Here is a 23,093-nt window from a genome sequence, read left to right as displayed (position 1 = left end):
GCGCAGAGCCGGGGACAGTGAATGCGCAGGAGCGCAGAGCCGGGGACAGTGAATGCGCAGGAGCGCAGAGCCGGGGCGGGGCGGGCAGGAGATAGTGGAGCAGAGCCGCCCGCCGCTGGTGGGCCAGGCCCGGGGCCGAGGCAGGGGACGCTGGGGCCTGTATCTACCGCTCAGTGTCCTCAGTGCGCCACCTGCGTGCTCGGAGAGGAAGCTAACAGGGCTCGTCTTCCTCTCTTGTAGCTCGCTCTCAAAAGACTTCAGGCATTGGGCGTCTGATGGTGCAGGTCATCGAGGCTACAGAGTTAAAAGCCTGTAAACCGAATGGTAAATGCTTCTTTCATTCAACACATATGGTAACTGCCCTGTTCTTTGCTGATGACTCTTCTGAACGTTGAATATTTGAACACTTACAAAATCTTCCAGTGCCACTAAAATGGTTGTGGGAGCAATATTATCACCAGTGTGTTTTCCCAGTAAGTTCCAGCGCCTCCCTCCTCAGCACATCTGAGTCGAAGCTGCACTGACACGTGCCCAGGCTCATGGGAAACAGCGGGGGCACCCGAGCCCGCATGGTTGCTCCCAAGCTTATAGTGCTGTGAGCACTGGGGACATGGAGACCACCAGGCAGATCTGGGCCCCCAGACAGTGGCTCCTGCTCTCGTGGTTTGGATCCTGCTTCTGTTCAAGGAAGGTCCTGTTGTCATTTATTGTACCTACACATGCCACATGGGTCTTTGGTTTGTTTTTGTTCAGGAAAGAGCAATCCATACTGTGAAATCAGCATGGGCTCCCAGAGCTATACCACCAGGACCCTCCCGGACACGCTCAATCCCAAGTGGAACTTTAACTGCCAGTTCTTTATTAAGGATCTCTACCAAGATGTGCTGTGTCTCACCATGTTTGACAGAGACCAGTTTTCACCAGATGGTAAAGTATAATTCGACCAGGGAATCCAAAGTTTCCCCAGTACTCTAGAATTTGGGGTTTAGGTCCAGGGTACTTGGCTTTACTTTTACCGCATGACACCTAAGGAAAAGGACAGGGGCCTGTGGGTACCCGCAGCTCCCGTAGGAAGCAAGGCTTGGGGGGGGGGGTCCTCTCAGGAGTAAAGGGTGGCCTCCAGTGTGTTTCTGCGACGGACCCCAGTCCCTCCCTACACACAGAATAGCAGCACTGCTCCCAACACCTACTGAACAGCCGACACATTCTCTGAAGGGACTTGGTCCCAGAGAGGCAGTTTCCCTCCCACACAGCCCTCGTTCTGCACGCATCCAGTCACAGGAACAGCCACTAAGCAAAAGAAGTTCATTGTTCTGAATGAAAGTTTTAAGAATGTCTTCAGACACTCCTCCTGGGGTAGTTTTCTTTAACAATTTTTATAAAGAAGAAACTTTGACTCTTCGCATGTCTATTTACCAGATTTCCTGGGTCGTACTGAGGTTCCAGTGGCAAAAATTCGCACAGAACAGGAAAGCAAAGGCCCCACAACCCGCCGACTCCTGCTTCACGAGGTGCCCACGGGGGAGGTCTGGGTCCGCTTTGACCTACAGCTTTTTGAGCAAAAAACTCTCCTGTAGGGGCCTCAGGGATCTGCCCAAAAGGCTGGGGCGAGAGCCAGACGGACGGTGCCGCACCTGGGCCGAAGGAGCACCGCTGGCTTCATCCATCACAGGCCACACGCGCCGGGGCTATTTTATTGCACACTAAATTGCTAGCAATCTATGCAAACATGATCTTTCCTATAAATAAACCAAACCCATAGCACAGTGCCTTGTATTAGTGTTAACATCTCTGGCCGTGTTTAGATGCCAGGGTTTCCATTTTCAGGGCTATAAAAAGTATTAAGTGGAAATGAGGCATCAGAACACCAGACGCTAGCCCGTGTGGCTGGACGTGCCCAGGGTGGGTGGTTCACCCCGTGCCGGGGGACCTGTGCCAGGCCACAGGCGCTCAGAAGGCGGACGACTGGCGAGAGATGCTGCAGCCTCGGTGCGGGCACAGCCTCGTACTGAAGTCGGTCTGCTGTGTGCACTGAACGAAAACACGGACTCGATCATTTTATTCCCGATTAGGTTTTATCATCTCTGCTGAGACAATAGAGTTTGAAATATAAAGGGGAAAGCTTGATTTACTTTAAATACTGTGAACTCTAACGATATGGAAATATTTTTCAACTTTAATTTTCTGAAGTATAAATTATTTATGTAAATTCCTTGTTTTGCATATTTCATAGGACATGCATCTTTAAGCTTTATCATTGCCAATATGTACAGAAAGAATAAAAATATAAGTTTATGAATGTAACTTCTTTCAAAGTTTGATTTACATTCCACCTAAAAGGCTCTTAAAAAGTAAGTTCAGGGCACTTGGGTGGCTCAGTGGTTAAGTGTCTGCCTTTGGCTCAAGTCATGATCTGAGGGTCCTGGGATCCAGTCCCCCATTCAGCTCCCTGCTCAGTGGGGAGTCTGTGCCTCCCTCTCCCGCTCCCCGTTTGTGCTCTCTCTCTTGCTTGCTCTCTCAAATAAATAAAATCTTTTTAAAAATAAAATAAAAATAAAAGGTAGGTTCAAGGGTTGCTGGTAATGAAACCAAATTTGCTTTCTGCTACAGTAGCAGAAACCAAGGGCGGCGTGGGGAGGGGGAATGCCTAGGAGACCCTGCAGCCTCGTCTTGACTCGCACTTGCTCTAGGACGCTGGTGCATTTACGTCCTGTTTCTGGGGCTTGGTTATCTTTGATGGCTAGACTGCTGACCTCTGTGGGAACAAGACCCTTCTGAGTCCCTCTGCTTGCCAGGCGAGCAGGAACCTCAGAGGTGGCTTAGGACTCAAGAAAATGCACAGACGTTAAACACCCCCCGCAGGCCCTCAGCCTCCAGCTCCAGCAGCGTCTCTCCCCGTCCCCCGTCCTGTCAAAGCCACATCCACACTCGTCAGAGCTGCTTGTTTGGCCTCTGGAGTCTGAAGTAGGAAATTTGTTTTGAACACTGATAAAAAATAGGATCTTACCCACTAAATCCCTGGGTGCAACTGGAAAAAAAGCTGTCTTGTGGAAAGAACCACACAGGCTGCAGGAGCCCTGTTTCTCAGGAAACACATCTTCTCAGGGAGCTGGAAGAACAGGAAAGATTCAAATGTCCCTCCACCCCAGCCCCCATTTCTGTCTAAACATAATCACTGAGCAAAGAAAGGCTGGAAAACATAATTCAGAATATTCAAGTTAAAAAAAAAAATCATCATCCCAGGTATCAATCCTAGGCACTGACTTAAAACTTAGATGTAAAAGAAATATGGTGTTGAGTGTCAACACCACTCAACATCTGAAACCAAAACAACTGGATATATTAATTAAGGAAAAGTTTAGCTGGTCAGGCACAGCCTCACTGATCTCCTAGAGGGTCTCCCAAAGGTCTTGGGAAGCAAGTTTTGTGTTGGTTTTGGAGGCAGGTATGGGTCGATGTCCAAGTCTGCCTCTGACAGGACTTCCAAAGCCTAAGACCATCACTGATGGGTCAGGCTGGTTTAAAACTAGTTCTGGGGTTACTTGTGACCTGAGCTACAGAATAATCCTTTTCCCAAGACGGTGAGGACTTGAATTCTCACTGGGGTGAACTGTGGCTACAGCCATTTCTCCATGTCTACATATGTCAGGGTTCTCTTCAGATTCAGGACAGAGGAGCCTGGAGGACATGAGTCAGACAACGTCTCAGAAACTTCAGAGGACATTTAATGTCTGTACTCCCAGCAACGCCAGTCACCTGATTTGACCTGGGAATGCAGCTCTGCCCCTTTAGAAATCAAGTTCTCTCCTGACTGAAACGTGAACTTGATTTTCTGAAGGGTGAGGGAAGGGGGTGTGCCTTTAGACTATTTGCATCCCCTGGAGAAGAACTGAGCAGACCCGAGGGATGCCCAGCAACCCCCACCGCACCCCAGTGCTCTTCAGGATCAGGACACTGTGGCACACCAGCACGATAACCACCCTCTGAAAGGGACCCAAATCCTGAGCAGTCTGACATTGCAGGGATGAGGAGGGAGGGTGCTCTGGTGATCAGACCAGTGCTCTGGCACCAGGGGCCTGGACTTGGAATTGAGAATGCTGCCACTTTCAACGATGCGGCTGACCTTGAACCAGTTACTAAACCCCTCTGAGCTTCATGTGACGGGAGATAATACTATCTTGGTGTGAAAACTTTCACATGAATATAAAATACCTCACCTGGTTCAACAGGAGCTCAATAAATGGTAACTATTATTATTTGATTATTTCTTGCAATATCTTACATGTCTGGAGAGAGAAAACCTATTGGCAGCATTTTACCTGTTGCACAGACACTACGAACTAAAGCTCAGCAAAGCTTTATTGCCAGTGGCCTCCCTGCAGATGACACAGTTCCTGGCAGCCTCACCTGAGCCCCAGCTGCAGGGAGGCCAGGTGCCGCCCCAGGACCTCTGCTGTCATCACTCTCCTTTCCATGTGCTGTGCCCCCCGCTTATGCTGGCCTTCCCCAGCCGCCCAGGATCGCGGTCTGTGCTGTCTGGTTCCTCCAACCTATGAACAGAGGGAAGTGCTAAGTGTAGGGTAGGGAAGAGGGGCTTGCAGGGGCAGGGAGGAAGGCCTCGGAGGATCCCACCCAACACTCGATCCTCCTGCCTGAGCTGAGACCTTCCAGGGAGCCCTCTCCTCACCTCTCCCCTGCTCTCTGGCTTCTGCAGTCTCAGCCCAGGCTGCCTATGTGTTTGGACTCCACAAGTACTAACCTTTCTGTGGTGGGACAGAGATGACCAGCTATCCAAGACACTTGCTCCCTCTGCCATTGTGCTCAGAGCAGCGAGGGGCTACTTTTCTCCAGCATCCTCCCGCCTATGGTTAGGGACAACCATGTGACTGGTCCTCGCTGGTTAGAACACGTGAGACCTGGCCCACCTACCCTCCCAGGGCAGAACTCCTCCATGATCTATTCCCTTTTCAGGTTGACAGGAATGAGTTCCCCAGGGCAACCTTGGAATCTGGGCACTGAAGATGACAAACGTTCCATCAGCCAGAGTCCCCAAAGACTGCAGGAAAGAGGGACAGCCTGCCAACCTACCCAGTTCCAGTACCTGAGTGAGACACAAACTTCTGTTGTGTGTAAACCACACTCCATTTCTTGGCTCTCTTGGTAACAGCAGTTAGGCCACCCTGACAGAGGGCTGAGCTGACTCCTCTCCCATTCAGAACTAAGGGGCTTGGCTCTCAGAATTATTCACAGAAGAAATTGCCGAAGGGGGCACCTGAGTGGCTCAGTTGGTTAAGCGTCTGCCTTTGGCTCAGGCCATGATCCCAGGGTCCTGGGATTGAGCCCCACATCCAGCTCCCTGCTCAGTGGGGAGTCTGCTTCTCCCTCTCCCTCTCCCCCTCCCCCTGCTTGAAATCTTTCTCTCTCTCTCAAATAAAATCTTTTTTTAAAAGTTAAACTTTAGGGGCGCCTGGGTGGCTCAGTCGTTAAGCGTCTGCCTTCAGCTCAGGGCGTGATCCCAGAGTCCTGGGATCGAGCCCCACATCGGGATCCTCCTCTGGGAGCCTGCTTCTTCCTCTCCCACTCCCCCTGCTTGTGTTCCCTCTCTCGCTGGCTGTCTCTCTCTCTCTGTGTCAAGTGAATAAATTTTAAAAATCTTTAAAAAAAAAAATTAAACTTTAAAAAAAGTTGCTGAGGAAAGTGGTATGGAAACTTGACCATATAAGGAGAATCTATTTCTCTCTGAGAGACTGGGGAAAACAATGGGATTGTTTTAGGACAATAGGACTTGGGTCACACAATATCTAACAAGATTTTCATGCTAGAGAGAACAAGTCCCTGGTCCTCTGTGTGCTGGAGGTGAGAGTGGGGCAGTTGGTGAACACAAAGATCCATGACTCCAGAAAGTCATGAGCCCCAAGCACCTGAAGGCTTCTCTGGAAGTGTCCTCACCCCGAGGCATCAGGATACAGGATGTGGGAGAGGAGAGGCTAGAAGGGAAGATGTGCCAATCAGACTGTGAGCTCTCAATAAGAAACCTGTGCATGGAAAATACCTACATATAAAATAACTTTCATGTATCTAAACCATCATTTGGCCTAATTTTTAGTATAAATTTCATTTCAGAAGATTCTCACCTATTGTGACTAAGGAGAACAAATTTTTTTGGTCTGGGTTGGATGTGTAAATGGTAGAAAAATGGCAAAAGAGCAAAAACTCCAGGAAAAAACTGAGGAAATCTTAGAGGGCAGAACTCCATGGCCAGGGTTTCTCTCATCTTGTAAGGGCACACTCTGTCCCCCAAAAGTGAGGTCCAGGGTTCCCCAATATGTTCCTTTTCCAAGTTTCTGGACCCCAGGCTCCCTGCCAAAGGCTGTCCCATCTACCCAGCAGCACCAAGCCCAGACACAAACCCATCATTTCTTGTGCATTAAATAAAGACTCTTCTGCATCCTCTTTTTCACTCCCTTCCTTGGCTCCTGCCTTCTCTGCCCTGGGGAACCCACATGAGAAGGAGGGATTTGTCAATGGCTCAGATTTTACAATCAATGTCTGCTATCTTGTGCATGCTGCAAACTTACGCCTTCCCCGCCCTGCTCCCCCCAGATCTCATCTGCTCACCACACAATTCTTCTCGTCCCTTTTATTCTCCTGGCTGAGCTTCGAGGAATGAAACTTTCTTTCAAGGACAGTCTGACTTAGGTCAGCAGTCTTGTTCTCTTTATCGGGCAGACATTTCTTTTCTGAACAGGTAAAATTTTCAGAACTGCAAAGAAAAACAGAAAAAAGATCTCAACTCCATACAAACAGAATTGTACTGTTCAATAATTGTCTGAAAATTAATGTTGCGAACTCAGTATTCACTTCATGAAAAGGAAGGACTGAGTGGACATCACTTGGTGGTTGTCCATCAGTCAGTCTACCCCACCCACACCCCTGCTGGCACAACCACTAGACAGCCATGTGACCCTTCTCTGCCTGTGGCGGAGGTACCTGGTCCAGGGCCTCAGTCCCTATGGTTGTAAGAGGGACAGGATGGCTTTTAGGCAGTCCTGGAGAACCCAAACCAGAGACCCAGGCAAGCCTGGGGCATCCATTTTCTAGCACACACACAAGAAAGCAGAGAAAGCCAGTGTGCAGAGAAGGGAAGCAGGTTCACAAAGAAGGTCTGATGAAAGCCAAAAAGCCCCAAAGAGGAAAGGACACGGCTCTTAGTCCTTACGCAGCCTGGCTGTCCTGACTCCTATGGTCTGAATGTTTTTGTCCCCCCAAAATTCATATGTTGAAACCTAACCCCCAATGTGATGGGATTAGGACATGGGGCCTTTGGGAGGTGATTAGGTCATGAGGACAGAGCCCTAATGAATGAGTGCCCCTACAAAAGAGGCCCTAGAAAGCTCCCTCGCCCCCTACCATGTGAGAACACAGCAAGAAGGTGCCATCTAAGAACCAGGAAGTGGGCCGCACCAGGTACGAATCTGCCAGCACCTTGACCTTGGACTTCCCAGCCTTCAGAACCGTGAGAAATAAATTTGTTGTTTTTAAGGCCCCCAATCTCTGGTATTCTGTTACAGCAGCCAAATGGGCTGAGACACTGACTGTGGCTTCTGTAATCGACCAGTGCTCTCTAACCTACCCAGGCTCCTCTCACTCCCCCCTCCCCATTTTAACTTAAGAAGGCTTCTGCTTTTTGTAATTGAAATATCTCTGACTGACATAGCCACCTTGTCTTTAAGTCCTTTTCTTGTGGCATCTCCGGGTGTGTCCTTCCGGAGGATCTCCCCAGGGCTGCCCATTCCTGCCTTGGGGAGCCCAGGCCTCTCTAGTCATATAACCCTTCTCCTTCATTCCTCCATTCACTCCTCCATTCCTTCTTTCATTCATTCAACAAGCATTTACTCATCCTCTACTGCATTCCAGCTAAGTGCTGGGAACACCAAGATACAGACGACACAGTCCGTGCCCACAAGGGGCTTGCTGGAGTAGGAAAAGGCAGATGGAGAGTGTGGGTGGTATATCCCCATGGGATAATTCCCTCTCTTTCCTGGATTGGGATGGTCAGCAATGAAAAGAAGGGGCAAAGGCATGAACCAATGTAGCAGTTCAGGCAGTTATAACTGTGCTGACTTGACCCAGATATTTTTGTAGTTTATATGTCTTCTTGAAGGGGAAGGGATTTTTTAGATGAAGACAGAAAGGATGGCACGGCCCAGATAGCACCTAATGTGCTAAGAGTCTGGACTTTATTGTTAAGAGTTATGGGAAGCTACCAAAGGGTCTTCAGTTGGAGAGGGTTGATCACTTTGGAGATTCCTCCAGCTGCAAGGTGGAGAATTCAGGAGAAGACACCAGACTAAAGGGCAGAAATGAGGAAATAAAACAAAGCCTTTGTCTTGCTGGGGGATAGGGAGTTACATAATTATTGATGTTTAAACTAAAATTGTTAAAATGTATAAAGAAGCCAAGAAAGCAGAAATAAAACATCAAATTTCCAAATCAGAAGGGGAAACAGAAAGTAGCACTGTTCATTCCAGCAAAACTCAGGGTGAGAGACAAAAAGGAAATATCAAGAGAGCATGACAGGACTTCTATTCTTTGTGTAGAATTTACAAGTTTGCGCAGGCCAACACTCCTGCTGCAACAACTAGAAAAACAGAATATTTACCACCACCACCCAGAAAAAAAAATTCCTAATTTTAAAGTCATTGGACAATTTCAGAGAGGAGAGAGCTCTTTCAGAATGAGCTGGCCCGGGGAGCCTGGGTGGCTCAGCCGTTAAGCGTCTGCCTTCGGTTCAGGTCATGATCCCAGGGTCCTGGGATTCAGCCCCACATTGGGTTCCCTGTATGGCAGAAAGCCTACTTCTCCCTCTCACACTCCCCTTGCTTATGTTCCCTCTCTCACTGTCCCTCTCTGTCAAATAAGTAAATAAAATATTAAAAAAAAAAAAAAAAGAATGAGCTGGCCATCCCTGGCTATTTTCTCTGCTGAGAGAATTTGTCAACCTCAGGCAGCAGGGTATGGACTGATTCCTCCATGGTCCCAGCATATCTTTCGTGGATTTTTTTCTCCCAGGCCTGGTTGCTATCTTGGCAGGCGGGTAGTTAACCTTGTTTTTAGCATCTTCCTCCCAGTGGTAGGCAAGTCAAGCAGTGCATTGAGATAGGGTCCCCAGTAGGGGGTGGAGACCCTCCAGGCCCTGAGTCCAGACAGCCTTCCCCAAATCTATCTGAAAAAGAACCAAATAAAATGCTAGAACTATAAAAATAAAACACCCAAAAATAAGTCACTGATGGATTTAACAAGAAGTTAGACACAACCAAAGAGATAATTAGTAAAATACCTAGAATCAAGTATAAAGTAACAAAAAAAAAGATGGAAAATACACAAAAAATGGCAAGAAACAGTGATGATACAATGACATAGTGAGAAAATCTAAAATATGTTTAACTGGAGTACCAGAAAGAGAGGAGAGAGAGAATACGGCAGAGGTAATAAACAAAGAGAAAATGAGAACTACCCAAAACTGGTTAAAGATATCTATTTACAGGTACAATAAAACCTATGAATTCCAAGTAGAATAAATAAAAAGAAATTCACATTTAGAAACATCATATAAAACTACAGAATGAATGAGACAACAAGAAAATGTTTAAAGTACCCAGAGAAAAAGACAATTTTCTTCAAAGGATCAACAGTGAGACCAGCAGCTGAGTTCTCAACTGCAAGAGCTAAAGACAGTGGTATAGGAGGAAGGGGAAGGTGGTGGTGGAGGAAGACCCTAGGCTCACCTTGTCCCACAAATACAACTAGGTAACTATCAAATCATCCTAAATACCCCAGAAATTAACCTGAAGCCTGGCAGAACAACCTCCACAACTAAAGGGGGAGAAGAGGCCACATCAAAGAAGGCAGGAAGTGCAGAGATGCAGTCTGGGAAAGAAACAGATCATGGCCAGTGGGAAGGGAGCTGTGGTGGTGGTGGTGAAGGATGAGAGCCAGACTAACAGGAGCTCACAGGGGGGAAATGAATCCTCATAGTATTTGGCTTGGAAAACAAGAGGGGCCAAATTTCATAAGTTCTTGCAAGCAGTGGGACTTAAAGCCTGGCGTTCTAAAAGTCAGCATACTTCGCTCTGGGAGAAGACACTGGGGGTGCTCTTGGAGAGAGGGCAGGGCAAACAGCCCACAGATATATAGCGTGGAAACAGTGATCTGAAGAGCAGCGGGGGCACACAGTGGGGAGATTAGTTGCTCATCTCTGAGCCTGTCCCAAAGGGGCAGCACTCACGGAGAGACCCCTCCAGGAACAAAAGAACTGACAGGCAACATTTCCACCTCTACCCCTCAGCATAAGCACAGCGCCCCCTGTGGGAACCAGTGCAGCAGGGACACTCACTACCTAACTTGCTTACACCAACCCCTGCCCCACCCCATGCTCCAGTGGAACTGCCCTTTCTAAAGTCATGCTTCCCCTAGTCCCAGTGCAGCAGGCTCCCTCCCCCACAAGACGGGCACAAACTTCTACCCACACCACAGCTCCTGACCCGGGAGTTTTGTAGGGCCTCAATTCCAGGGGCAGTAGTGACAGGTCTCATATGACAAACAGACCAGAGCCCACCTAGGTAAAACATACCACATTCAGGCCAGGGACCAAATATGCCCACAACAGGCAAAGAGAACCTCTGGAGATGACCGGCCTGAAGGGTAAAGTCGTCAGGACAAAAGAGCAGAGTACACACAGCACACATTGGAGACACTTCTGGGGGAATAGAACACTACACATCAGGGCACTACAGACCTCTTCTTCATAAGACCATTACCCTCAAGAACAAGAGACGTAGCTGACTTTCCTAGCACACAGAAACAAGCAGAGTCTTAGACAAAATAAGAAGGCAGAGGAATTTGTCCCAAATGAAAGAACAGGACAAGGCCACAGCCAGAGATCTAAGCAAAAGAGATAAGTAACATGGCTGATGGAGAATTTAAAGCAATGATCATAAGGATACACTCTGGACTTGAGAAAACAATGGAGATATACATGAGACCATTAATACAGAGATAAGGAATAACATAGCAGAGATAAAGCTCTCAATAAACAAAATGAAACACACACTTGATGGAATGACTAGCAGGCTGGAAAAGCAGAGGAATGAATTAATGACCTAGAAGACAGAGTAATGGAAAGTAAGCAAGCTGAACAAAAGAGAGAAAAAAGAATTAGGCAAAACAAGAATAGACTTAGAAAACTCAGTGACTCCATCAAACATAGTAACATTTGTATTATAGGAGTCCCACAAGAGGAAAAGAGAAAAGGGGGCATAAAGTTTATTTGAAGAAATAATAGCTGAAAACTTCCCTAATCTAGGGAAGGAAGTAGATATCCAGAGCCAGGAGGCACAGAGAACTCCCAAGAGAATCAACAAAAGCAGATCCACCCCAGACATATCATAATTAAAATGGCAAAATATAGTAATAAAGAAAAAAATATTAAAAGCAGAAATACAAAAGGAAACAGTTACATACAAAGGAAACCCTATAAGGCTATCAGTGGATTTTTCAGCAGAAACCTTCCAAACCAGAAAGAGTATCATGATAAACTCAAGGTGCTGAATGGGAAAAACGTGCAGCCAAGAATACTCTATCCAGCAAGGCTAGGAGGAGAGAAAAAGAGTTTCCCAAAACAGGGGTGCCCGATGGCTCAGTTGGTTCAGCGTCCGACTCTTGATCTCAGCTCAGGTCTTTTTTTTTTTTTTTTAAGATTTTATTTATTTGAGAGAGAGAGAGAGAGAGAGAGAACATGAGGGGGTTGAGGGGCAGAGGGAGAATCAGACTCTCCACTGACCAGGGAGCCCACTGTGGGGCTCAATCTCAGGACTCCAGGATCATGACCTGAGCCAAAGGCAGACATTTAACTGACTGAGCCACCCAGGCACCCCCTTAACTTAGGTCTTGATCTCAGGGCCGTGAGTTCAAGCCCCACATTGGGCTCTGTGCTGGGCATGGAGCCTACTTAAAATTAAAAAAAAAAAAAAAAAAGTTTTCCAGACAAACAAAAACCAAAGGAGTTCATGGCCACTAAACCAACCCAGCAAGAAATATTAAGGGGAACTCTGAGTGGAAAGACCAAAAATGACAGTATGAAGGCAGGAAACACAAAAGCAGTAAAAATGAGTATTTCTGTTAAAAAGACAGTCAAGGGACTCACAAAATGAAAGGTTGTAAAATATGACACCATATACTTAAAACATGGGGAGGAGACAAACTATTCCGAAAAACAGATAAGGAAAAAAAACTTACAAATTCATTCTATGAGGCCAGCATTACCCTGATACCAAAACCAGATAAAGACCCCACACACAAAAAAAGAACTATAGGCCAATATCTCTGATGAACATAGATGCAAAAATATCAGCAAACCAAATCCAACAATACATTAAAAAAATTATTCACCACGATCAAGTGGGATTTATTCCTGACATACAGATGACTAACAGACATGTGGAAGATGTTTATCTTCACTTATCAGGGAAATGCAAATCAAAGATACAATGAGATATCACCTCACAACTATCAGAATGGCTAAAATTTTAACAACACAGGAAACAACAGATGTTGGCGAGGATGTGGAGAAAGGGAAACCCTCTTACACTGTTGGCGGGAATGCAAACTGTTGCAGCCACTCTGGAAAACAGTATGGAGGTTCCTCAAAAAGTTAAAAATAGAACTACCCTATGATCCAGCAATCACACTACTGGGTATTTACCTAAAGAATAGAAAAACACTAATTCAAAGGGATACATGCACCCCTATATTTACAGATTTATAGTAGCATTAATTACAACAACCAAGATATGGAAGCAGCTCAAGTGTCCACTGATAGATGAACGGATAAAGAAGATATGGGGTGTGTGCGTGCGTGCGTGTGTGTGTGTAACGGAATTATTATTCAGCCAAAAAAAAAAAGAATGAAATCTTGCCATTTGCAACAACATGGATGGGGCAAGAGAGTATAATGCTAAGTGAAATAAGTCAGAGAAGGACAAATACCATATGATTTCACTTATATGTGGAATTTAAGAAGCAAATGAGCAATAGGGGGAAAAGAGAGACAACCCAAGAAACAGACTCTTAACTATAGGGAACTGAGAGTTACCAGAGGGAAGGTGGTTAGAGGATGGGCTAAATCGATGATGGGGATTAAGAAGTGCAGTTGTCATGATGAGCACTGGGTGATTAAAATACTTATTTAAAAAATTTAAATTCTGTGGGAAAAAAATTTTTGAAGTGGTTATCATAGGAAGAAGATTAAATCAATCAATCAATCAATCAATCTGCTATTAGTAACACTCACTGGAAAATTTGGTTAGTGCACTGGGACCAGCTTTTAAAAAATGGGGTGTGTGTGCCTCAGTGGCTCAGTCAGTTAAGCAGCTGCCTTGAGCTCAGGTCATAATCCCAGGGTCCTGGGATCAAGTTCCACATCAGGCTCTCTGCTCAGCAGGGAGTCTGTTTCTCCCTCCCCCTCTGCACACCTCCCGCTCGTTCTCTCTCTCTCAAATAAAATCTTTTTTAAAAATTAATTTTAAAAAAGTGGGGTGCTATCCTACAGGTGTGAATGGATTTTCTTATCAAGCTCCTATATGTTGATTACAACCATCTTCTGGGTAAAATTAAAAAAAAAAAAAATACAGCAGGATATGTACTAAAGGAAAATAATTGTCAACCTAATATTCTTAATCCTGTGAAAACATCCATTAAGGATGAAGGTAAAATCTGGAAAAGGCTATATGTATACTGTGTGATTCTAACCATATGACATTCTGTAAAAGGCAAAACTACAGAGAGAGTAAAAAGATCCATTAGTCAGCGCATCCTTACCTGCATTTTCTATGAGCTCTGCTTATCACAGACCTGGCAGAGGCTTTGTGCCGCTCTTTTGGAATAGCACTATGTAGAGTCAAAGTGAATTGGGGCAATTTGGCATAAAGCCCAGCCTTCTCTAGGTCTTTAAATTCTTTTAAGGTATATCCTTTTCCTACAGGAAGATAAAAAAAAAAAAATCTAAATCGACACTCTTAAAGTCAACTCCAGTCACTCTTGGGGTAGGAAATCACTAGACAATTAGAAGTCTCTAAAAATAAAGCCCAGGGATCACAAAGTACCTGTCTTATATTGAAAAACAGCTCTCTTCTCTTCATCCAGCTCTTGCTGTCTTCTAAACAGAGGATCACAAAATGAGGGGACCATAACCTGCAAGAAAAATAACTTTGAGGATCCTAGTACAGTTTGTATTAAGCTCTCTAAATCTGCCTGAAGCATTCAAGTGTGACCTTACTGTCCACCAAGGGGTAAGGACCCATGAATAAAGTCAATCCACAGAGCAGGGAAAGGGTAAATGTCATCTGTCTCAGGTGAGGCCATTTCCCTGAGCCGTGAGTGGCTGACTGGAGGGAGGGCCACCCACACAGAAGCAACACGCTGCCAAGAGTTCTGCTGCGTCAGCCAATAAACATGTGCTGGCGCACCGTGTGCAACATCGCAACAAGTCCCTGTCCTCAAGGATCTCTCCGTCTAGAATAGGAAGTCACGTGCAGGGACAATCTAGTCATAACAGGTATCAGCTCAGGACAGTTCAGGAGCACAAGGCAGCGCTCCCAGGTGGCCTGGCAGTCACAGAGCTCCTGGAAGCCCTGGCAACCAGTCTTGAAGGGTCTGTGAGAACAGAAGGGCAGGGGAACCTCAGTGTCGGTGCGCGTCTAAAGGCTGGGCTACCGACGTTGCAGAGAGGTTGCACCTTTCTCTGCAAGGTGGTTTTCTTCTCCCCATTCCCGATTATAGGCTTTAGACTAGGGCCCATTTTCCCCTTCTTCACTTTGCCCCATACACCTGGCATGATGCTGGTCCCCAAAGCACGTATGAGGTAAACAGTTACTGAATAAGCGAGGCAGCAAAATAACTGACCAACGTACTAGCAAGTCTCCCAGAGCCAAAAGAACCTTCTTATCTTCATAACAATGATCTGCCTTTGCTTTCTGGGAGAAGCAAAACAAACCACACATATTTTTTAATGACTTCTAATACCAGGTGGATACTTTTGCTACACAGGAGTAAAAAACTGGAACCTACACCTCAAAATTTTAACTCCTATATCGTTGAGCTTGAAACATGAAGACTCATGACAAGCCAAATTACCGGTTCTCTGGGCAGCCCTTCTGGCATCCCTCCTTCCACCTTCCACAGAAAAGAGCTCTGCCTCTTGGGCCAGGGCCCACACTGATTCTGTGACACCTGTCACACCCCATTGCACATGCTGTCCATGTCTTCCTCTCCCTCCTGGGCTTCCAGTTTGCTGAATGGGAGTGGAGGAACACACACATGTAAATTCCCCAGTAGGTGAAATTGCTGTAGGTTCCTGTTCTAAAACTCAGAGGAAATGCTTCTGTAGATTTCTGAACGAATACAGAGTAATTACGAGACTTCTAAAATGTCTAGGTATTCCCCCAACCTCAGAGCTTCCGAGAATGAATGAATGAATGAATGAATGAATGAATGAATGAATCTTACTTACCTTTCCGTAATTTGGGTCTTTTTTTGTCATATAAAAAGAATTGCATACTTCAGGATCATAAAGGTCTCCAAATACAATTTCCTTTAGAAAAAAAAAATACACCTAAGAGCAAATCACTGCATACAGAGGTGTTTCGTGAGATTCAAAAAAGCCAAATGCTTTATTCTGCTTTTATGGAAAATCATAGATTCACACAGATTCAAAGGGCTAGAAGGAAACTTAGAAGTAATTTAGACTGCAGTGAGAGCCCACCGCCTTCTGGGAGAAATAATGATCAAGCTTTAGAGTGAAGTCATCAACTAGCCTAAGTCTGAGAACTTTCTGCTCCACCAGGCAGGTACTTTGGTCATTCTAACCACCAGTTTGTCCTTAGACTGAGTTGAAATCCACCTTGTCACTGCCCCGGGGGAGATACTAGTTCTCTACCCCGAAGCAACACGAAATTTATCTACCCATCACCCAGATACCAGCCTTTTAAATATTTAAAGTTTTCATTCCCTCTCTTTTCCTCTCTTCCTCAGGCTAAATACCCCACATTTCTTCCCACTTTTCTTCCTGTGAAGTGTCGTCAAGCCTCTACCTTTTTCTAAAGGTTCTGCAACTGGTGAAGGTCCCTTCTACAGTGTGAATCGGGAGTGACAAGATAGCAATAGGACTTTGATGCTTCCCACTCCAAGTACCACCTCCCTTCATACAACCTAAGAGCCCAGATGTTTTCTTAGAAGTCAGCTCCCACAGTCGACTCACACCGATTTTACTGTCACTTAAAACCACTCACACTTAATGGGCACCTGGGTGGCTCAGTCGGTTGAATGTCTGCCTTTGGCTCAGGTCATGATCCTGGGATCAAGCCTACTTCTCCTACTCCCTCTGCCCCTCCCAATTCCCATTCATGCTCTCTCTCCTGCTCTCTTGTGCTCTCTCTCTCTCTCAAAGAAATAAAGTCTTTAAAAAAAAAAAAAAACAGAAAGGAAGGAAGGAAGGAAAAGAGAAACACTCACACTTCAACACATGCCTTTAAGATTTAATTTATTTATTTGAGAGAGACAGAGCATGAGTGGGGGGAGAAGGCAGAGACAGAGGGAGAAGCAGACTCCCCACTGAGCAGGAAGTCCGACTCAGGGCCTGATCCCAGGACCCTAAGATCATGACCAGAGCAGAAGGCAGACGCTTAACCAACTGAGCCACTCAGGTACCCCAACATATGCCTTTTCTAACGCATCGCTTCATGGCATCCCCATCCTATACTTGTGCAATCACATTTCCAGGAACAACTGTAAGACTGTGCACTTTGGTTTCAACACTGAGCTCTGCCTCTTAGAGTGCTTAAGAAGTATTTAATGTTCATACACAGAAATTTTGCTCAGCAAATAAATACTCTGACATTCCAGGCAAACTACTCTAGATCTCTAGTAAATACCTGGAAACCTAGGCAGACCTAAATTCCAAAAGAGGGTCCTGACCTCAAAGTTAAAACAGAAAAAAATCTTCAAAAGCAGCAGTCAAAACTTTATTGTTTTGTAAAGCCAAACTGAAGAACAGTGTGTAGAAACCAGTGGTCTCCATGCCTAGTGGTTGGCTAACTCAATAGCCATGGAATCCTCTTCTCCCTTGCCCTTTTCCTACTCAAGAGACTGGAAAGCCACACACTCTCTTTCCTGGCCCTGCTTCTAGCTAGCACTTGTGATGTGACCCAGTTATGGACAATGGGACCTAAGGGGAAATCAGCTAGGAGCTTCTGGGGACTCCTTGTGCTTCCAGATCAAAGGATCAGGTATAAGAAAAGGGTAGCCTCGCACCATTCCTTACCCCTTCCTGCCTTGAGCATAGATCTAACACCTGAAGCTGTAAGTAACCAAATGTGCTTACAAATGTAAGAGTGATGGGGAAAAACTAAAAATATTTAGGATAGCAGAAAAGAACTAGAGGAAAAAAACCTGGGTGATTAACAACATTGTTCTGCTGACAGAACCCATCATAAGACCACCTAACCCTCAATTTCTTAGTAAATAATACATGTTCTTATGGCTTAACCTACCGCTATTCTCTTTACATTTACCTAAAAGCATTCCTGATAAATCTAGTTCCAAATCAATACTTCTAGTCCCTCCTTCTGAAACCCCAAGTTTAAAAATGTAGTAGGCTGTACTATAATTCCATGAATTCATCATAAATACAAAAATAATATTAGGACTGTTTGCATAACCAGTGCAGTGAAAACGTTGGCTTGACTCTATAAATTATACTTATTAAAAAAAAAAAACCCTCACAGTACCCTTTTATTGTTGTGCTGTAAAAAATATTCAAAATTCTCTTGTTTCTTTCTTTCCGACCCTCCATATGAAATTACTTTCTCTGTAATTCTCTGCTGAAGAGGCTCTGCAACATTTTCAATCCATTTTTTATGTAACATCTCTTTTCTTCGTTCCTTAAAAATATCCACATGCTGAAAATATGTATCCAATCTCTAATGAAATGATACAAACAAGGAAAGCAAATTATTAAGAAGTTTTCCACTTATCATCATTTGAATAGGGGGAAACACTTGCTCCCACTCCCAAGCTCTCAACATATTTGGGTTGCGAGGTCCTAGCATGAGATAACTGAGGAGCATAATGAAGCTCAGGAAGAGAACCCGGGAGCACAGAGCAGGAGGAAGCCAGGAAAAGCTCTAAACCAGAGTGTGCCTTCAGCTTAAACCACAGCCAAGCCATTCCTAACTCATGAAACTCCTGCTTCTTTGTAAGGATTTCAAAGCGTCCCTGTCACCCATGGCATGTCCCCAGGCTTCATCATCAAAGTCTGTGACCAAACTGGCAGAGTAGAAAGGGTACTCGACTTGCTCCAGCACCTCTCTCTGAATCTATAGAAAGAGGCCAATCCCACCTACCTCTCCTGATGCTCAAATGAGAATATATGTGAACTTCCTTTATAAATTATAAATTACAATACAAACATTAAAGTACCATTTTAACACCAAATTTCAATCTCTCTCATTAAAATTAGAACTCCTTTGGGGTACCTGGGTGACTTAGCGGGTTAAGCATCCGACTCTTGGTTTCGGCTCAGATCATGATCTCATGAGTCATGAGATCAAGCCCCTTGTAGGGCTCTATGGGGAGCCTGCTTGAAGATTCTCTCCCACTGCCCCTTCCCCCCACTCACTCTCTCTCTAAAATAAACAAATTAATCTTTAAAATTAAACTCCTTTAAGTTTATTGGGGTGCCTGGGCAGCTTAGCCGGTTAAGTGTTCAACTCTTGATTTCAGCTCAGGTCACGATCTCAGGGTCCTGAGATCCAGGTCCGCATCAGGCTCCACACTCAGTAGGGAGTCTGCTTGAGATTCTCTCCCTCTGCCCTTCCCCCACAACTCACACTTTTTCTCTCTCAAAAATAAATCTTAAAAAAAAATTCTCTCTCTTTCCCTTTGCTCCCCCCTGCTGCACACTCTCAAAAAAAAAAAAAAAAGAAAGTAAAAAACACCTTTATTTCATTGTAACTCTCAGTACTAAGAGGTCATTACCCTTAAATACTATTTCTGGTGCTTTTACATAGCCCCGTTGTGATGTGGGAACATATGAGAAAGAGGTAAGTGTGAGTCAGAAAGAATTTCTATTCAGTACCAGAACAAAGAGGGGAAGTAGGACAATCTGTCAGACCCCTTACAGGCAGATCTAGGAATCCTGACCTTTTGGTGATCCTACAAGGAGGTGGTGCGATCTCAGATCTATGTTGTATAAATAAATGAATCAGAGGAGGCTCCTTCTCCCAGCAAAATGAATCTCTGTGACACAGTAATATCCTCTTGGCCATGCACCACTCTTGCTTACCTGGAACACACTTAGAATCCACAGTCTGTAGCCAACGCTTACCTTCGCAACGTAATTTTCTCTAAATAATATTGCACGTACAGCTTCATCAATGTCTTCTCTAGCTAGTGCCTAAAATTGAAGAATTGAATATTAGGATGTAAATACTGAAGAAACAAACCAGAATGACAAAACTCATTGTATTTTACCAATAGTTTTACTTTATATCTACTGCCTGTTACCTCAAAGAATATTTTGTAACTTTTTATTAAGGAAAATTTCAAACATGATTCTCTGTGAGCCCATCACCCAGATTCAATAATTACCAACTCAGAGAGTTAGTCTTAGTTCATCAAAATCCCTGCTCACTCGCCCCGGCCCCCCTACCCAGATTATTCTGAAACAAATCCCCTACACATCATACCATTAAATCATATTTTTGAAGTACTAAGAAAGCTTACTAATTAAAGGGATCCTCTATACAATGAATCCTCTTTTCAGGCATTCACTAGGTATGTTTTAAAGGGCCCTTGAAGTTCCTGACTTCTGCTAGGTCTCTTTATAAGTCAAAAAACCTCTTTTTAAGTAAAAAAGAGACAGTTAGTGGCAGCTCCTGGCCCAGAACCAAGACTCTCTTACATCTAGAGACTTACTGTTTCCATTATGAGTTTGGGTAAAGCTGATGCACTTAAGACCTCACCTTAGGGCTTTTCATTTGGATCACTACCAGTTTTTATGCTTATAGGACTACGTAGGAACAAATGGAAAGGCAATAAAAATCCAGTATCCAGAAGAGAAATACTATTACCTAAAAGAACTAGTGTAAAAAGATCCAGGTTCTTAAAACTATATTATTCAATCTCTGGTTCTGTCACAGTGAATGCATCAAAACAAACTAAACCCCAAACTCAAATAACAAATCTGTGAATAAGAGAGATCTTGAAAAGGAGAGTTGTAGTTTTATCCATACATTTAACAGCTTCAAATGAAATCTAAAATAATATTCAAATAGCTATTCGGGTCTTCAAAATAAAACGCTCTTGATAATATAAGCAGACTCTTGCTTGAAAGCCTCCTTAGACTTATTTTAAGACAGCAATTGAAAAATCATGTAAAATAATTAAATGTTTTCCCCTGATGCTATAAACTTAGATCAATCTATTTGGAGAAGAAACATCTACTTTGACAAACATCTTGGAAAACCACATTTTTTTAGCCATCCTATTAATATTATTAGCAAATGTTATAAATACTATTGATCACGTGTCCGACTTTTGAACCACCTTTTTAAAGGAAATAAACAGTTTTTGCCTTGATAGCTCCTTCTTCTTCATTTCACCAGAAAATATAAGGAAGAGGTTAATGATTTCCGGCAGCACTTTGGAAACCCACAGCTTTCTGTGCGCGCGCACACACACCAATACTGAAGGTCTCATCACTCTTCTTTAGCTGCTACCATGGCAAAAGAAAGGAAATATCCAAGAGCTTTTCTTTACAGTGAGACAATTTACAGGATCATACAAAGCAATGGAACTTTCTTTATGAGGAAATCATTGCTTTACGAGACCCTTAAGGATCGGAATTCACTGGGGAGCGCCGTCCACAGGCCGGCGAGCTCGGGGACAGCGGGACCCTCGGACCACACTCTCGGGCCACCTTTGATCCTGGATCATTCATTCCCATCCACGCAATTTTTTCTCTGACAGGCGCTGTTCTAGTTCTGGGAACTACAACCGTGACCGAGACAAAATAGTTCTCAAGGGATTTATGTCCCATCGCCCAAATAAATAACGTCCCGAAACGCCACGTTCCCTTACCTCCATGAAAGCAACTGACTCGGGCTCTGGCCATTCTTTCAATTTTTCTGGCCTGAAATGTTCGCCATAGGTGGGCGCTTTCTTGGAAGCCATAGATAATAGGATTCCTGAGGGGAGAGAGTAAACCGGAGAGACTTCGTAAGGCAGAAAGCAGTTGAAACCTGGCTCTGCCACAGACATCCATGGCGCCCTGGAGCCTGTTTCCAAGGGTGATTATGCCTCCACGTGTGGCCGCGGGGTCCACCCGGCCGGCCTGGGCGACCCCACAACCCTGTCACCTAGGCGGACCCCCTTCACCCCCTGACCGCCACCCCGCACCCCTGCCCCCACCCTCCGCAGGCTTCCCGCCTTGGTGGACAGCCTGGCCCCCATCTACCCCGCAGGCTAACGGGAGACTGGTGACCGAGGATTGCGGGAGGGAAAAAGGGAGCGTCCTCTTAAAACCAAACTAAAGCACTGGGCTGAAAGCCGAGCCCCGCTTCCCTGGAAGCCCCTTACCCTGTCCCAGCAACTGATGTCAAGGGTGGGGGAGGTCAGGGAGGAGGAGGGCCCGCGCACCTGGGGCCTTCAACTGCCCAATCCAACACCAACCTGTTTTGTTTCAAATAAGTTGACGTCTTGTAAATTAACACTACAGAGAATATACGGTTTACATGTATGATCTAGGGCTACGATTAGGAGAGGGATGATTTTTAGTGTTCCCCTTGCCCAAGGAAAACAAAATCCTGCTCTCCTGTGTTCTAGGGCTTACTATGTCTTCCCCTGACTAGGGGTCAGACTCAACATGAGTCAGGTGACACACAGAATCAGAATCAGCATCAGCAAGTAGGTAATCACACTCAAAATGAATTCTTAAATTTTTAAGAATTTTTTTTCAAGATTTTATTTATTGGGGCGCCTGGGTGGCTCAGTCGTTAGGTGTCTGCCTTCGGCTCAGGGCGTGATCCGATGTGGGATCAAGCCCCACATCAGGCTCCCTGCTCCACCGGGAGCCCTGGGAGCCTGCTTCTTCCTCTCCCAACCCCCCTGCTTGTGTTCCCTCTTTCGCTGGCTGTCTCTATCAAATAAATAAATAAAATCTTTTTTTTAAAGATTTTATTAATTTATTTGTCAGACAGAGAAAGTGAGAGAACATAAGCAGGGGGAGCAGCAGAGAGGGAGAGGGAGAAGCAGACTCCCTGCTGAGCAGGGAGCGGGAGGCGGGGCTCCATCCGGGGACCCTGGGATCATGACCTGAGCCCAGGGCAGACGCTTAACTGACTGAGCCGCCCAAGCACCCCGAATTCTTAAATTTTCTAAAGACTGTTAGAAAAACCTGGGGAGGGACACCTGGGTGGCTCAGTCAGTTAAGGGTCCGCCTTCAGTTCAGGTCATGATCCCAGGGTCCTGGATGGAGCCCCACGTGGCTCCCTGCCTGGTGGGAGGCTGCTTCTCCCTCTCGCCCCTGCTCGTGCTCTTAAATAAATAAATAAATAAATGGAAGGAAGGAAGGAAAAACAGAAGAGAGGAGAGAGGAAAAAAAGAAAAAGAAAAACCAGGGGAGAATATAAAGCAGTGGATTTTAAGGGTACCTCACCAAAAGGGACACACCTAACTTGATTCAGGAAAGATCAAGTGAATTGAGATAGGCACTCAGTAAGGTAGCTATCATTATTTTTATTGGATCTTTCAGGCAATATTTAACTTCTGCAGAAAATACATTTGCAGTAACTGTCAATACATGATATTGTGATTTCTTAATTATCATAAAGACACTGAACTCAAAAATTAAGTGTTTATTGCAGGTGCCTGAGCATGCCTTCCTTGGTCCTCACTCTGAATGAATCCTGCTGGCACATAACTTCCTCTGGAGCAGCCTTCTTTTGTGTTCCTCACCAATCAAGGATCAGGGTGTGTGC

At 45.1% G+C, this 23,093-nt stretch overlaps 2 protein-coding genes across 2 annotated transcripts in view; one reads left to right on the top strand and one right to left on the bottom strand.

The window, feature by feature from the left end:
- The window catches only part of ITSN2 (intersectin 2), a 139,274-nt gene extending 136,970 nt beyond the window's left edge, over positions 1–2,304 (top strand). The window contains 3 exon segments of the mRNA XM_040622951.1: positions 241–324; positions 754–927; positions 1,420–2,304. Coding sequence (XP_040478885.1) covers positions 241–324; positions 754–927; positions 1,420–1,577 — 416 coding nt within the window. The 3' untranslated portion in view covers positions 1,578–2,304.
- A 147-nt stretch (positions 2,305–2,451) lies between these two features.
- FAM228B (family with sequence similarity 228 member B) overlaps positions 2,452–23,093 on the bottom strand; it is a 65,021-nt gene continuing 44,379 nt past the window's right edge. The window contains 9 exon segments of the mRNA XM_040622952.1: positions 2,452–3,109; positions 4,408–4,550; positions 6,619–6,763; positions 13,879–14,035; positions 14,163–14,250; positions 15,569–15,649; positions 17,844–18,035; positions 19,442–19,510; positions 21,196–21,302. Of these exon segments, the coding sequence (XP_040478886.1) occupies positions 3,085–3,109; positions 4,408–4,550; positions 6,619–6,763; positions 13,879–14,035; positions 14,163–14,250; positions 15,569–15,649; positions 17,844–18,035; positions 19,442–19,510; positions 21,196–21,302 (1,007 nt within the window). The 3' untranslated portion in view covers positions 2,452–3,084.

The sequence above is a fragment of the Ursus maritimus genome, unplaced genomic scaffold (assembly GCF_017311325.1).
Source record: "Ursus maritimus isolate PB19 unplaced genomic scaffold, ASM1731132v1 scaffold_6, whole genome shotgun sequence".
Taxonomy (NCBI): Eukaryota; Metazoa; Chordata; class Mammalia; order Carnivora; family Ursidae; genus Ursus; species Ursus maritimus.
This window is presented reverse-complemented; position numbering and strand designations above follow the sequence as displayed.